At 52.0% G+C, this 16,065-nt stretch overlaps 6 protein-coding genes across 6 annotated transcripts; 5 read left to right on the forward strand and 1 right to left on the reverse strand.

Moving 5' to 3' along the window:
* Positions 1-1,840: 1,840 nt before the first annotated feature.
* Z520_09905 (uncharacterized protein) lies at positions 1,841-3,301 on the forward strand (the record flags this gene model as incomplete). The annotated part of the gene is made up of 1 exon (XM_016780399.1): positions 1,841-3,301. One exon carries the CDS (start codon positions 1,841-1,843, stop codon positions 3,299-3,301), a length of 1,461 nt encoding a protein of 486 aa, XP_016628642.1.
* Positions 3,302-7,150: 3,849 nt separating this feature from the next.
* On the forward strand, positions 7,151-8,709 carry Z520_09906 (uncharacterized protein; the record flags this gene model as incomplete). Its single annotated transcript, XM_016780400.1, has 3 exons — positions 7,151-7,327; positions 7,378-7,443; positions 7,495-8,709. The coding sequence occupies 3 exons, from the start codon at positions 7,151-7,153 to the stop codon at positions 8,707-8,709; spliced, it is 1,458 nt and encodes a 485-aa protein (XP_016628643.1).
* Positions 8,710-9,387: 678 nt separating this feature from the next.
* Positions 9,388-10,680, forward strand: Z520_09907 (uncharacterized protein; the record flags this gene model as incomplete). Its single annotated transcript, XM_016780401.1, has 1 exon — positions 9,388-10,680. The coding sequence occupies one exon, from the start codon at positions 9,388-9,390 to the stop codon at positions 10,678-10,680; it is 1,293 nt and encodes a 430-aa protein (XP_016628644.1).
* A 1,391-nt stretch (positions 10,681-12,071) lies between these two features.
* On the forward strand, positions 12,072-13,901 carry Z520_09908 (uncharacterized protein; the record flags this gene model as incomplete). Its single annotated transcript, XM_016780402.1, has 6 exons — positions 12,072-12,158; positions 12,224-12,491; positions 12,563-12,717; positions 12,776-13,230; positions 13,297-13,675; positions 13,734-13,901. The coding sequence occupies 6 exons, from the start codon at positions 12,072-12,074 to the stop codon at positions 13,899-13,901; spliced, it is 1,512 nt and encodes a 503-aa protein (XP_016628645.1).
* Positions 13,902-14,770: 869 nt separating this feature from the next.
* On the forward strand, positions 14,771-15,277 carry Z520_09909 (uncharacterized protein; the record flags this gene model as incomplete). The annotated part of the gene is made up of 1 exon (XM_016780403.1): positions 14,771-15,277. The coding sequence occupies one exon, from the start codon at positions 14,771-14,773 to the stop codon at positions 15,275-15,277; it is 507 nt and encodes a 168-aa protein (XP_016628646.1).
* A 273-nt stretch (positions 15,278-15,550) lies between these two features.
* Positions 15,551-15,952, reverse strand: Z520_09910 (uncharacterized protein; the record flags this gene model as incomplete). The annotated part of the gene is made up of 2 exons (XM_016780404.1): positions 15,551-15,716; positions 15,861-15,952. 2 exons carry the CDS (start codon positions 15,950-15,952, stop codon positions 15,551-15,553), a joined length of 258 nt encoding a protein of 85 aa, XP_016628647.1.
* Between the last annotated feature and the right edge of the window lie 113 nt (positions 15,953-16,065).

Consider the following 16,065-nt stretch of genomic DNA (forward strand, 5'->3'; position numbering starts at 1 on the left):
TGGTGTGGCCACTGAGGACAAATCTCCAGGGATCGAGATGTTGAAAGAAATATTTCAACTCGCTGTAAATAAAACGAGCACTCAATGATCTCGAAAAGAAGAAGTCCAACTCTGGGCGCATCGGGAGCTATATAGGTTTGCTCATTTCGACAGAAAGGCGAGCGACTCACTTTCTGGGAGGAATGCGGCCATCCAGCACCAATTGAACCCTGGAATATGGACCGGGATCATTGTGAGCTGAGGATGTTATGTTGCCGTAGTGTGACTCTGCGAGGGGTTCCAGGTCTCGAGTTTCGATGTAGAGAGTTCGAAACCAAATAGAGTCAGCCTTGAGAAGGATAGGATGTACGGATTGTCGTGTCGGCCACATTGTTGGGCGCGTCATATTGCAATCCGCATCGAAGTAGGATTCAACTAGCTGGCAATTGCTCAAGTTGAGGCAGTGAGGCTGATACGTGAACAGACGTCTCGGAGTTTGCATGCTTGAAGTGGAGCAGAGGCATACAAGGGTATCCTTTCAAGTGCCGGCGGTGGCAGTGTGGAACAACCCAACGAGGGTAACATAGCAACACTATCATGCTCGAAGTGCTGAGGCTCAGATGTCCGAGAGCAAGGGCTCAGAACCGTTCATGGGAAGGAGGTGTTTGAGTTTGTTCAACTGAGAGGCGCAAGCAGCCCGGCGAAACGGCCCGTGTGCCTGCCGCGCAGACCCGTTGCATGCATAAACGCCTCAAGTCGTGTTTGGCTAGTGATTTCCGGAAGCTTTAGCGTCTATCACTCCTGCAGTAGCTCATACAGAAAAGTGTATATGTGGAAGGTCAGCAAGGAAGGAAAGGGAGAAAAGGTGGGCGAAGTTCCCGGTTAAGGGGCTTGAAGTGTTTCACATAGCCGCTTCATTCCGCTCTAGATTCTCCCATCCCGCAGTCAAGCAAGCGAGTTGTTGACGTCTTTTGGCAAGATGGGGGCCAAATGTGGATTCCGCTTACAAGGTCCGAATTGTTATGTTGCAAAGAACGAGCTGAACAGCCCCTGTTTTCCTGTACACTGTCTGCCTTGTTGTCTCAAAATGCACCTGCATAGGCTGAGCCTCGACGCTAACCAAGGGTTGGGGTGTTCGTCACAGGCACATAGATAAGCGTCTGGAAGCGGATCGCACTCTATCATGCCATATAGAGGGAGTGTTGCATACTCCTTTGCCTTGAAACCATTGATCGAGGGGCATCCCGGAACCCTGTAGGGCGACCAGTGCACGAAGGTCCAATACGAAGTGGCTCCCTGCGGAAGCCGGTCCTCTTGCTCTCCGTGGGCCTAGCCAGCTCGAGCCTTCGGAATCAAGTCTTGTCCCGGTTGTGTTCGCCGCGTCAGTCAGAATCTGGACCACAGGTTTCTATCGGAGGCCATTGAGGGAACGTACCTCATACAGAGGTTTGTGCTTTTCAAGGTATAATACCTTATGACCTATGTAAGCGGGAAAGCAGCATCTTCAGCAGTCATCATCGACTCCTAGTTGAAAGACTCAAGAATGAAGAGGTTGGAGAGATGGGAAGACGTCGACATCCCTGGCCTCGTGCCTGCCAATGGACAAGCACAACAAGCTACGCTCGTCGATCGACAGTCTCTCCGTATCTCTAGCTTTGGAAAATACGGTCAAGGACTCGGCTCCTGCTTGGTTAAAGTTCTTGGCGTAGGTCCTCTTCGTAGGTCCTCTTCCACTTCATATCCTCATCTCAAATCAAGCCGCTGAATTCTCGGAGTTGTCAAATCATCGACCTCAACATTTTGATCATAAGTTTTAGGCAAGTCAAAAGTATACGCGAGATAACGGCTTCCTACCTCCATGATGAGCACTAATATATGGTACACGCTGCCCTTTGAGCTTCAGCAGGACATACTCTGCCGACTGGGACGAGATGACCTCAAGAGCGTGCGCCAGATCAATAGATATTCCAACGGCATAGCAACACCCGTTCTCTACAACACTGTGCATATTAGCCCTAATACACAGAGCTTTGGCCGTGCTCTGAGAATAGCTCGGAGAAAACGCTTTGCAGCTCATGTGCGCCATATCGTCTACCACGTTGGGCTCATCGAATCCGATTACACAAGGGAGGAGTTCTTCAACGAAGTCACAACAAAGGCATTTGTGGCATCTCATCTGTCATCTCAAAATCTTGATCAGGAAAGTCTTACTACGGAGAAGATGTATCAATGCTATCTGGAGGAGACCGCTGCCCAAGAAGCTTTTTACGACCTTGATGAATTTCAGGAATTGTTTCGCCTGACGCGCAGATTCACCCGTCTGACGTCGATAGCAACGATACGGGATGAATATGATCCTTTCTCTCCTCCTCAAGGCTACATTGAAAGCCGAACGGGGCTCCCGGCGGCTGGCTTCCATAAAGGATGTGCGTTTGTCTCCCTCTTTGAAGCGACCGCCCAGTCGCACCTTACAACCGTACATGGGGATGACCTGCCATGGGGAACGTTTCTCAGGTTGAATGCTCTGCCAAGCACACCATTGAGACTCGAACGGCTACGAGCGTTGCACCTTGGACTTTACAAGTCGAGCTTACATCCTGACCCTTACCACGATCCTATGGTCGTGTTGCCGGCATTGCGTCGTTTCCTTAGACTATGTGGAAATCTCGGGATGCTCTCTCTTGATTTCGACGAGCTTCCTGTGGACCGTACATACCAGTTTCTCGAGTGCATATCCAGGGAGGCTCTCTACAAATGTCACTTTCCCCGACTGTCGTGCCTCAAACTGCGGGGACTCATGACGTTGGAGGAGCCATTCATCCGCTTCCTGCAATCGCATAGCAATACGCTGCGAGCCCTTGAACTTGCCGACTTGATGATAGTGCGAAGCCGCTCTATGGATGATGATGACTTTGTACCTGTCGTGTCAACCCTTGACCTCAACGACGACCACACTTGGCAACAAGCTTCAATAGTGTCAGCGTTCCAAAAGATTCATAACTTCTGCAAGTTGGATAGGGTTCAACTCGGAGGAAACTTCACAAACACGTACGACGAGGCTTGGTATGTTACTAAAATTGTGCAGGAAGGCATTGTATCACGAATACAACACTTCCTGTGTCGTCAGGGTCCATCGCCTTTCCCGCCATTGGCCCGCTATCTGCGCATGCAGGAGATTTCTGTTGCAAAGTCCAGAGTCGCATTGCAAGAGGATGATTCGTTAGAGCTTGAGCCGGCGGCGAAGCAGTTCTGTGATAAGACCTGGGAGTGGTGTCCCGAACTTCTGGACGAGTGGTCTCCTGTGCTACTGCACCTAGAATGAAAGTTTGCTTGTGCCCGGACGAGTTGTGGCCATTCTTCCCACCGGCGGATTCCTGCAACAATTGTACCCAGAAAGGTAATCCATTCATCGGAGCGCACCAACTCGATTCAGGGGGGCTATAAGAGGTCTGAGACCCTCAATAGCAGCCCAACTGTGGCCGGTCATGCTCAGGTTGCTTTGGCCAACAGCGAGACAAAAGTGCGTTTTACTCGAATGACACAGCCATGTCTAACATCCATCAGGGCGCCGACACGCTTGCATGAAAGACCGGGGGAAGGGTATCGTGATCCCTTTGGACCTCGACTGCAGACGCGCGAGAAACAACAATCGACGTCCTCTTCTCCGATCTCTGGCTGTGGGAGGTGTGAAGGAAAAGACCCTGTGTTCGAGATGGCAAAGTGGATAGCAGATCGGATCCGCTACCCATGTACACGCCTATACCCACAGCAAGGGCTGGCTCAGCCCGCCAAGGATGTGGACTTCGTCTTCGCCGGGGTGAAAAGGAGGGGAAGTGTCAGGAGTGGACATTGTGGCGGTCAGTCTTTTCTCGATGCGACTCTGCGTGGACCTTTCCTCAGTCGACACACCTATAATTCTAGAAGTACTAGGTCAGGGTGTGCTGGCTAGGATAACTTGCTTCCCAGCGAGGCATGATTAAAGCGCATCTTGCAAGTGCGAACATCACCTCTTCTTGCTCTTCACCTACCTGCCTTTGGGTCTAGAAGAGGCATAGGTAATTGTACTTGCGAGAGGATCAGGGCTATTTCACTGGGACGGTGATGCCTCGATATATCTCCCCCTCGGAAGGGATCACAGGACTTCTACAACAGCAATTGGATGGGCGAGAAATACAGCCGTGGCAGCGTAGTCATGGCTGGCGAGGTCTGGACTCAAGGGTATTTCTTTCCTAGACGGCGCTTCAGTATTCAGAGGAAAGGTGCGACTATTCGAAATGGATGAAGGGGTTTTGCCAAAGACAGACTGGACACGGGGATATAACATGCCTTGAGGCAAGGGGGGGATGTTAGTGGGAAGAAAGATAGTGGATATGCGGGATACCCATCAGATAACTTACTTTTTGCTGCTTCGAGATCCGATTTTTGTTCCGTCCACAGGAGCGAAGGTTTGAAGTCGTTGCTTCTTCCTCTCCACATCCCCTCCCTGTCCCCATTGATGGGCACGATTCCCGCAATCCGCGCGGCAGTTTTTGGCTTTTGGCCCACCAGTTCCCCAGCAAATCATTTTTGTCCCAACGCAATGCATCTTGGACCTGAAACCAGCCTATTTGATATAGGACTTCGGGATCCCCAGTTCAAACAGCACATCATCCGCCGCCCAGAAAGGCAAAATTTATGGGGTATGTTTGAGCAAGATTCTAAAGGAGGCTCCAGGTAGCGCACGTAAGGGAGTAGAGGCATGCCCCTTGGTCCTTCGTATTGCTGAGCCCAGCCGAGTGACGGCTCCCGGTGGTCGCACTGAGGATATAATTGGGCATTGTTATCTGGAGGACACTGGCCAAACTGATGTGATTGTCTGATCGCGAGCGTATCTCGAGCGCAGTGACGTAGGTTGGTAAAAAGCAGTGTCGAGCGAAGCGTCTATGGTAGGTTAGAATGTTAGACTTGCGGAATGGCGGACGAAACGTACCATGCAAGGGGAGAGGTTGGCCAACTAAGATGTGCACCCATAGCATCGACAGGATACCCAGGTGTACCAAGTTCGCACAACACTGAAGACGGGAAAGTTCGAGTACAATTGGATGAGGACAAGGTTTTCCTGTGGGTGCGAATCATGCCACAGTCCGGTACTGGTGGATCCCATGCATGCCGCAATGGCGCAAGAAACGAAATGCCAGATGGGAAGGAACAGCTGAGAGGAATAGATATGGTGCCAACGCCGACAGCAAGAGCATGCGGACTAGCATTGCGTATCACTGGGTGGGAGTTGAACCCCTGCGAATGATGAACACGGTCTTAGACCATGACAAATTCGAACTCAGGGGACTTGTCTCCCCTCTCCACACGCGATTGGCCGGATCAAGCGACTGAAACCGAGGGATAGGAAAGCTGTACTTGGGACTGGACAGAGATCGAGAAGTGGCAGAAACGTTAATTGTGATCGAAATCCTGACCGAGGCATGGGACAAACAGTAGCGGGCCGGCTCCGGGTGGGCTGTGTCGCTATTGACATATCGCATCCGTTGTAGCGACTTGGTATGCTGGACACCATGAGTCTAAACGGACATTAAAGTTCTGCTATCTGATCGATCTCAAGAGGTTCGTAGAAAGAGAGCCTCGGGCAGCAAGAGGGAAACGGCGACAAGTCCAAGCAGCGGATAATTTTGAACAAGATGTGGTAGTGGCGGTGATTTTGTTAGCGGCGTATCGGAGATTATGGAATGCCACAGCTGGTCCATGGAGATCATGTCTGTGGCCGCTGTCATATAAGTCGTTCGTCGTACAGACAACCCCGTCGGTAGCCAGTCAGTGAGAGTCAACTGTCGGCAAATCACCGCTCAGTCGGCATCAGGACCCGCCCCAAATTGAATGTTCGCAGCAGAGAGATCATGGAGAGAGGATAACTCTGGTCGGAACTGCAAGCGACGGCTGGGAGCGCATGAGGAATGTGACTGGGGCTGGTCCGTGCATTCTATTCGCAAGGGATGGTGGAGTAAACGTTCGTCCCCCTCTGACCATACTAAGCGCAAAGCTGCTCTAGCTGGCTTGTTTGTTCCGTCGTCAATCAGGGCGTTTGCGAAGCTGCTTGCTCCAATTGACCTTGCCCAGGTCAATATAAGCTCTCGACATGGTTGATAGCTGGAACTACGCCTTCAGCGGCAATTCCCGAAGCCCTCAGAAGGCTGCAGGGCCGGATGCGCTTCATGGCGGGACTGCAGGAAGAGGCCCAGAGGCGTGGAATCCCCCATTTCACCGCTCACGACTCCCAATAACCTGGTTTCGTGGATGAAGCAGCTTGTGGAGTTCGCTGTTCTCCTTTCCCTTTGCTTTCATCGATCCGGAAACAAAAGAGATCGTTGTAAGAAAGCGCCTTTTTGGCCGTGAGTCCGGATGCGGCAACTGCAGCTGAAAGCGACCATAGTCGCATCCAAATCAACATGGTCGAGACTCTTGCAGTTGATTGATATGTTTCCTCTTCAGAGTCTTTCTCCTGCCATTTTTCTTGCATCAACAAAGGTTCTCACTTGGCTGGTCGTCAGTGTCTCGGTCTTGAGATTGCCATCCATCATCTTGCGGGTAATTGAGACAAAGCCAGCTGCTTCTAGTGTCATCAAAATCAGCCTGGGAAGGCTGCCAACATATTCACCGCAACTATCAGACTCCAACCATCCTGCACCATACCGACACTTGCTCTTTGAGCACTGCAAATCCTCTGATACTCTTCCCGTTCAAGCGGACGGGTTGCTGCAACAATTGATAAAGACTGATCTGCACCTGGACATAGTCTCATCAAGGACAACGGGCATCTTTCGTCAATTGTCTTTGCCATCAAAGCATCGCCACTGAGATAAAGCGCTCTCTCCATTGTGCGGCTTGACGCTTCCACGGAGAGCGACAGATAGCAAATCCGACGAGGCTTGCGTTGGACGGTGCTGTCAGCTACATATAGTATCTGGAACATCGGCTCAGACAACAAAGTGACACCCCCAAAGCAGTCAGGAGACTCCCCAAGTCACGAGCAGGAAGACTCCCTGTCACAGATTCCCAAACCTCTGCTCTAGTCGGCAAACCATCTCGTGGCATCCCTGTTTGCGACAAGAGGAAAGGAGCACTTCGATCTTCGGACCGACTTTCATAAGTTCATTTCCATTCGGAAGAGCTTATCGACCTAATGGCTGAAGACTCTGTCACGGGACGCCCGCCGTCGCCTCCTCATTCAAGCGACGGCCATTACAGCCAGGGCGACAATAACCGACCGAGAGCGCCCGTTGTTGTGAAGCCCGAGCCATTCACGCCGCCAATGCCCCCGGCATCAATCATGTCAGACATTAGCTCCCAACAAACATATGTAAGTCCTTCAGCATACAAAACTAGCAGAGAGATGCTTACCTGTTTCAGGGTTCTTACGATGACCCGTCCCTATATCATACAGCACCAACTCCGGTTTACTACACACCCCAGCAAGTAAGTTGGAACTCACTGAAAGATGCTAGTGAGACGTACTGACCGAGGTAGACTATGGCAAGATCCGTTCCATCTCACACTCCTCCGCAAAACATTGGCATCCTGACACGCAGCGGTCGGACCATCGGGACCCCGTCGAGCCCTGAAGGAACCGAATCATCACGTGCTTCTCTGTCACCGAAGTCGCGGAAGAATCTCAGAAAGAAAGCGAGCAACAAAAAGGGAGGACCTGTCGTCGAGCAACCACTCAGCATCCTGACAAAGGATTATACGACGCCAGTCCGGGATATGGCACTTTGGGTCAACCGGCCAGTGGAAGAACGGTTGGCAGAGGTAGAAAGGAAAAAAGGATATATATCCAGACCGATGAACTCGTTCATGCTGTACCGATCTGCGTATGCAGAGCGAGTGAAGCAATTCTGCAAAGAGAACAACCACCAGGTAGTGTCGCAGGTGACGGGCGCAAGTTGGCCGCTGGAACCAAAAGAAGTCCGAGATCTGTACGAGCGTTATGCCATTGTTGAACGCGACAACCATGCCGCAGCGCACCCCAACTACAAGTTTGCACCAAACAAGGCAGGGAAGAGGACAAGAACCGAAGGCGACGTCAGTGACAGCGATCCCGAGTGGGAAGGTTCAGTCAAGAGCTCCAAGCGCAGTCGCAGCGTCCGGCGTTTCGAGAGCAGAAGTGCATCCTCCACACCATTCGAGGAGAGGCCAGCCGTCTACCACCGCGTGATACCAGCACAGCATCACTTGTCAGGATATGAAATGAGCAATCCATACGCACCGGCTCCCATCATGGTCAGTTCCAATGGTATGGTGGGAGACTATTATCAAGCTGCAGCTGCCGTTGGGCCGTACGAGCATGTACCCGATATCACCTATCGAAGGCTAGAGGATGCTTTTTCTCCATATCAGACGACAATGGGCTTGGTGGCGCTGCCGCATGCTGAGCACCATGAGCTGCTGACGACGTACCCTGCGCCCCAGCCTGTCGCGGTGCCCGTTCAGCACGACATGCTCGACCCTCGTCTGGGACAACTGGACCCTAATTACCAGCTCGTGTATTATGAAGGCGGTGCGGAGTCGGCACATGAAATCCCGAGGACAATTGCCTATGAGTCTGCGCCACAACTCGAGTTGGGCTACCAGGCTGAGGTTTACCATCCAGGTCTAGCAACTTTGACAGAGGAACATGATGTATGGGCAGATCCAGGACAGGCGGGTTCGGACTTTGATTCGGAGTTTCAGAAGATGAGTTGATGATTATTCGAGGCGTTGGAGGGGTGATTTCACCTTCGCGTGAGAAGCTATTTGTTGGGATCTCTCTTGCATAGCCAGGGAGTTTGGTCATAGATGACGGTCTTGTATTTGTTGAACAATACAATTTGTATGATTTTCATCCTTTTTCGGAATCCAAGGGTTTAGTCCTAGGAGAAGGTGAATACCGTCGAATTTGAATCAGACCAACTTGAAGTAGACCTCGAGGTTTGAAGCGCAGATGAACAAAGCGCAAAAATCTCTATGCCTTACCGTACTCAGACCCGTAGAATCCTCCGGTGGTGCATAAAGCTACCAGAACGAAGTCGCTAATATAGGCCAATGGTGATCCTGTCACGTGCAATGCTCTCAAGCTTCCCCTTTGTTGTCATGGTATCATTGGCCGCCCTCACTGGCCTATGAGACCCTCAAGCAGGACCACAGCCTCCACCACGTCGTCACCGTGTCTGCAGATCGAGGAGTGATTTGACTGACGACCTGATGTGTAATTCTTACACGGCTTGCTTCGCACTTGCCGCGCACTTGTGATTCAGCTCAACTTCCCCGCCTACCGCCGTCAACTCCTTCACTGTTTGCAGTCACCGCAAACGGTACCATGGGCCGGCGAAGACGACTGCAACATCTCAATTCAAAGGGAGCGCTGTACGCTCAACGCTGACCATGGCGCCCGCTCCATACACCGCCGAACCGGGCAACTGGTTCCTTCGTGGAGTCCAGTCTGCCGTCTTCTACTACGTCTCTTGCTCGCCCTGGCTAGGCTACAAACACCGGCGGAAAAGGAGGAGGGAAGCGAAAGAGCAAGCACAAGCGAAAGCAGAGATTGTCGTCACTCAACCAGGCATTGTCACGCAGCCTGGGCCTTTTCAGACAAATGAAGCATGGGCAGAAGAACTGATGCTGGGCCCTGGCCCGCCTAAAGGCTGGAAGAAAGATACGCTGCTGCAGAAGTTGCAAAAGAAAGTGCACACAGAGCCGCCCACCTCAGACACTACACCCGCACCGATGGAAACCCCTCCACCAACGTCTGAGCCAGTACAGCCGTCTGCAAGACCATCGACGACACTCACAGACTCGCCCACTGAATCCTCAGCAAGAACATCTTCCACCGCAGACGAGGTTGAGGATGCAGATGCTAGTCGCGACAAGTCTGCGGCGATTCAAGAAAGACCACCGCGAGAAAGAAGACTGTCCAGTGCTATGGAGGACCTGAAACATTCTCTCCGCACGACCTTACATCCGCCCAAATGGAACTGGAAAAGATATGACCGAGAGGATGAGATTTTACCTGGGTTCACAGAGAGAGTTACGAGAATATGGAACCGGGCGACTTCAGGGATGCATCATGAGGATCCCGAGGACCAAGAAGAGGGCGGAGAGCCATCGGCGCATAGACGGAAGCGTGCGCCCACAAATGAGAGTGAGCGATACGACTACAATCGGGTCAGGCATCCCGAAGTGAATGATCTACATCCTCCGGTTGTATCCCAGCTGCCTGCTACAAGGGCCGAAGCTGCCTGGATGTTGCTTCCTCCTCCCAGTGCTGCAGTCATGGAAGCACGCAGAAGACCTGCTGCGGAACCTGAAATGCGCTTTCCATTATGCGTTATTGGTCGACCGCGAAAACAGACGGAACCGAGGCCGACGCTGGCTAAAACGCGGTCTTCAGAGCAGGTGGACATGCAAGATCTGGTTTACTCTAGTGATGCTGAAGATGAAGATGACGGTCTTAGCAGCAGCGAGACACAAAGTGTCCACCCAAGCATCCACCACGGCCAGGTGCAGAGCGAGAGTGACAGTCCAGCACGGATCAAGCATCTGTCGGATCCAATCATCAAACCGCCACCAGCTGTGCATCCAGTATCACGGATTGCTGGAGATCTATTCGTCCCAAAGAGAAGGGACTCATGGCAGTTTCATTATGTTGTCCCATCGAACCAGCCGATGGAATGGTGAACATTCAGGCAGCCGCGGATGCCTCTTTTCCATAGCCACAGGTGGCTATGACTCCTCCCTCCGATACGTCAAGAAGGACGAAAGTTGTTGTTGAGGAACTGGCCAGCCCTGAATGGGTCTGTGCAAACATGTGCAGATGAGCGTTGATTTTTGAGAGTTGATTGATGTTTTCTTTACGCTTTACGACAGACTAAGGCGTTCTGCTAGAGCAAGGCGTTTACGATCGCAATACAGGACCCAGATTGGGAGAATGGATTTGGGAGACTGATTGAACACGAATGTTACATTTTCTCCTGATTTTGCACCGTTCTCCAATGTCTTAACCTACTCTCGGTCACCCTTATGTCCTCTGTAAACAAGAACATCGTACCAGAGCTTGACTAACGCAAGGTACAAGCATGTGGTTGGGCAGCAGTGCTGGTAGATTTCGAGACCCGGGAATGGCATCAAAGAGGTCTAATTTAAACGAGCCAAACAACATTAAAGAGAAGAAGAAGATTGCCAGTGACTGGTGAATGCCGGGAACCCAGTCTGGGGTGCAGCTGTGCCGAATTGGCCTTCCAAGAGCTTCTCTGCTCTAATACATCCACCACTACCAACAGCACATTTTCTTCTGAATCAATGACGGTCTGCTTCACATCCATCACACCTGTCCTGCCGTCTGTTCCGAACCCTTCGCTGCCGTATAGCAACACCAGACCCATCCCCACTGCTCGAACGTAGCTCTGCATCGCCAGGTCGCGTGCTCCCAGTCTTTGCGCTCTTCTCCACCTGCTCACAAAAATTTCGTCACCATCACTCGCTCGATGCTTCCAGCGCCTTCATCCTCTAACACGGATAGCTGTATAGACTTCATTCCTATACTCTTTACTCCAGCTCGGCCATGGTCAGAGATCTGAAGGACGCGCCATGCCTTGCCCCGGTATGACCCCGGTATTCCAGACATGGGCGTTGGAATTGGCGGTAGCGTCCACTCCCACGCCAACATGAACCTGTGGAAAATGGTTCAACGAAAGGATTTGCTTGCTTGGGGTATTTCCGGACGACTGGCGCTGGAGGGCAAGCCGTCTAAGCTCTAATCTCTGAGTTTTACGTATGTACTGTTCATTTCCTCGAGGTACTACTGCCACGGTTTGGTCACCCGTCTCACAGGCGTCGCTGGCGACTGTGGCGAGCAAAGGAATCGACCCGGGGTCGACCCGGGGTCCATCCGCATAGCCCCCCATGGGGTATGGACTTTGAGGAGACTTTAAGAACCTTAGCGTTTTATGGGGATTGCATGAAGCTAGGTTATTTTCTTGACTATTGTCTTGGTTTAAAAGAGTGCATCGCCCTGGTCGATAGATTGGGGACACTGTTCAAGTTCCCCTAAGGACAAAGAATATTCAGACATGCTGAACAATCTACGTGGCTCGGCCTTGATATGGGCCATCACTTTGTCGTCAGGATCTTGCTACCTGCTTTTTGGCTATGATCAGGTATGACCCCGGCAAGACAAGACTTGTTTGTCGGCCACGACGAGTCTGCTGACCAGAGTCACCAGGGCGTTCTGGGTGGTCTGGTGTCTCAACCAAGTTTTCTCGAGGCCATCGGCAACCCCAATGCCTCATTCCTCGGCACGATCGTGGCCCTTTACAACGTCGGCTGTCTCGCCGGCTGCATCTCAGCGGCGATCTGGGGCAACAAATTCGGCAGGCGGAACACCATCCTTGTGGGCAATGCCATCATGATTGTTGGTGCCATCATTCAGACTGCCACCTACGGTTCTGGACAGCTGATCGCTGGTCGCCTGATTTCTGGCCTTGGGAATGGTGAGTTACCGTGATCTCCCACTTCAATTGAAGCCAGAAATTGACCTGTGGTTCGTTGGGTGGGTGTTAAGGCCTGAACACTTCGACCATCCCAGTATACGTCTCGGAGACAGCACGAAGCCACCGAAGAGGCCGGATGGTAGCCGTTCAGCTTTCCATCGTTATCTTCGGAATTGTTTTTGCCTACTGGCTTGACTATGGAACGATTAACAATCTTGAGGGCGAGGTGAGTTCTATCTGAGTCAACGGGCTTTTTCCTCATTGCTAATCAAAGATTCTCTTAGGTGGTCTGGCGTTTCCCTATTGCCTTTCAAATCGTCTTCGCCCTCATTACTATGGTCACCATGCCGTTCCTCCCTGAAACTCCACGGTGGCTCTACTCTCACGATCGGAAGGACGAGGCCGTCACTGTGCTCGCGAGACTCATGGACACGACTGAAGACTACGATCAAGTACAATTTATCAAGAACGAGATGGAAGAATCCCTAGAACTAGAACGACAACAAGGTTCCATCACCCTGAAAGGCATACTCAGCGACAAGACAGAGCTAAAGCCCATGAGGCGGCTGCTTCTGTGCTTTTTCATCCAGTTCTTTCAGCAATTCAGCGGCGTCAACGCTGTCGTCTTCTTCGTGACCATCATCCTGGAGCAGAACGTGGGCTTGTCCAGCTCCACTGCCAGTCTGGCTGCTGGGTTTATTCAAATGGGTCTCTGGATTGGCACGCTGCCAACGATTTTGTGGGTCCAATGGTTTCCCAAACTAGCTCGCAGCAGGATGCTAACCCCATTTTCTTCATATTACAGTTACATTGATTCTTTTGGCAGAAGACCAACTCTTCTTATCGGGTCGGTAGTACAGCTCATCTCACTGGTCCTGTTCACGGTGGGAATTGCCAAAAAAGGGGACAATTACTCGAATCTTGCTCTGGCCATGTTGGTTCTGTTCCAGATCACGGTTGGAATGACCTGGTGCACAGTTCCGTGGATCTATGCACCCGAGATCACGCCTCTTCGACTCCGGCACATCGGCGCCGCCATAGGCCCCTTCTCAGAATGGCTTTGTACTTTTATCATTGTCCAGATCACCCCCACTGCCGTTGAACACACGGGTTGGAAGATTTTCCTGCTCTTCATCCTGCTACAAGCTTTGAGCATTCCCTGGGTCTACTTTTTCGTTCCCGAGGTGAGCAGAAACCTGGTCCAAGAGACGTGATCCATGGCCTAAGCTGACTGAATCTCAGACCGCGAAGAAAACACTCGAAGAGATTGACTACATTTTTGTCAAAGGCGAGGCTCGGGATCGCCTCCACGAAAGAGTGCACGAGCAAGTCCAAGTCCATCAACACACCTCGGAGTCGAAGGTGGGGGAAAGCCAAACCCTGGAAATGACTGTGTCTCATAAAGAGTAGTGACATGTGTCATCCACCATCGACAAGGCATTGACGAGCGTCTGGAAGCCTGGGGTGGACGGCTCGGCTTGGGCAAAGGTTGGTCTTATGCATGATGCTCCTGCCTGCCTTGTACCTGCCGGGCGAATGGCACAAAGCCTAGCGCTTCACTTCCGTGCTCAGATAGGCGAGAGCCGAGCGTGCTGTAGATGTTGGTCTCCAAATATTCAGATAATTGTATCGGAACTATCTGAACAAAATCAGTCACTACACTTGAGTCTAACCAATACTCAAATGGTTAGATGTCATCATGAATCCAAATAACTACCTATTTCGCAACAGAGGTTAAGGGGTCGGGTGAGTATATGCGCCATTAATTCTTCACCCGTACCATTAATAATTGAGATTCATGGCTGTACAAAGCAGAGCATGTAGTACTAATAGAGCACATTACGTGGTTTCCTCCTTTTGGTATGGCTTAGAAAACAGGGGCTCTTTATAGTTAGTGTCCCACGCGGATTACTTGCTTAGTGGAGACTCGCTCCGCCTCTTCACATCTGCCTCTTCCTCTTCAGAAGGCACGCCAATGGACCGGGAGTTAGAGTGCTATCTGGAGTCTTTGCGGACGGACCGGAGCTGTAGTTGCTATGGATTTTCCGGGGTGAAAGTTGCCCCAATCCGCCACCGTTCGGTGGCCTCCCAATACGACAACGATTCCGCACGAAATCATGCCGCAGACCAGCCGAAGTGCGCGGTCGCCCCTGTCTCCCAAGCCTGTGATATATATATACATAATCACTACATTCTCCACCTCGCTCCCTCGTGGTCGTCCTCATAAGGTCGCTTGACTTGACTTGTCAAAAAGTGTCACAAACTCGGCGACCGCGACCATGTCAAGCCCCGACGCCAGCAACCTGGTGCAGCGCCTCGCCGACGAATCGAGCATTCGGGACCTGGTCGCCCGCTTCGCCAACGCGTGCAGCCCGCCGGACTCGGCCGCGTTCGCGCAGCTCTGGATCCCCGACACCTCCGGGACTGCCGTATGGACGTTGAGCGAGCCGTTCGCCATGTCCGAGTCGGGCGTGTCGCCCATCGTCGATATGCTGGAGAAGCTGCTGGCGCCGTGGGATTTCTTCGTGCAGCTGGTCCATTCCGGCGTGGTTGAGTTCCAAGACAGCACCCATGCAACGGGCCGCTTCATCATGCGCGAGGTGGCCAAGGGCCCTAACGAGACGTACTACAACAACTTTGCAATCTACAAGGACCGGTACGCAAAGGTGGAGGGCAAGTGGTACTTTGCACGCCGCGACTATAAGTACATGTTCCTCGACTCGGGCTCGTTTGGCGGCAATGTTTGCCCGCCCATCGAGGATTGGTTTGGGGGAAGTGGGAAATGAGAACACGGCCCGCCCATTTAGATGTTAGGGGATCTTGAAGGATCGTCTCTCGCGCCAAATGTGCCATATGCAGTTGGACAGAAAGAGACACGACGGGACGGGGCGGGAGAGAAGACACCGGGAAAAGGTGCTTTTTCTCGCAGCAGGAGAAATGGATTATTCATTCGCCCCCCTCAATCGCGCTTGAAGAGGTTGATTTCCCATCCCCTTATGATATCTACTGTAGATACAGTCCCTGGAGGTCAGGACAGGGTGGAACAGGACTGACGACGCCTAATAGCCCGTCGGGGTTGAATGGACATTTTTTCCTCCCTCGATGACCTTGACGTCCCTGCCCACGCTGAAGACGATGTTGTCGACATCAATGAATCTCAACTCGTCCGGCCGGATGTGCTCCAGGTAGAACGGGTCTTTGTAGAAGGCTTCCATGTCCTCGTAGCTGGGTTTGAGCCTCAGAGTCAGCCATGGTGTTCCTCTCCCTTTTTCAAACAAATTCAACAGGAAAATAAGACTCCAGGGACAGAGCACACGGACGAGATTGCACAGATAGACAGATGAAAAAGACAAGCAAAAAGAAACGTACCGGTCGAACGTAAAGTCGGCGATGCCGTCGTACTGAGGCGGCACACCAATCGCCTCGTCGCGGTGCGGGATTCGGTGGAACTGTTTGGCCATATCCCAACTCGTGAGTCAATCATCATCTCGTCACGTATAGAGCATCGGCTCTGGCGTCCAACAACTGGCCTCCGGGACATGGTGGAGTGAAGGGTTCAGATATATACCTGTGT

This window comes from Fonsecaea multimorphosa (assembly GCF_000836435.1).
Source record: "Fonsecaea multimorphosa CBS 102226 unplaced genomic scaffold supercont1.26, whole genome shotgun sequence".
NCBI classification, from domain to species: Eukaryota; Fungi; Ascomycota; class Eurotiomycetes; order Chaetothyriales; family Herpotrichiellaceae; genus Fonsecaea; species Fonsecaea multimorphosa.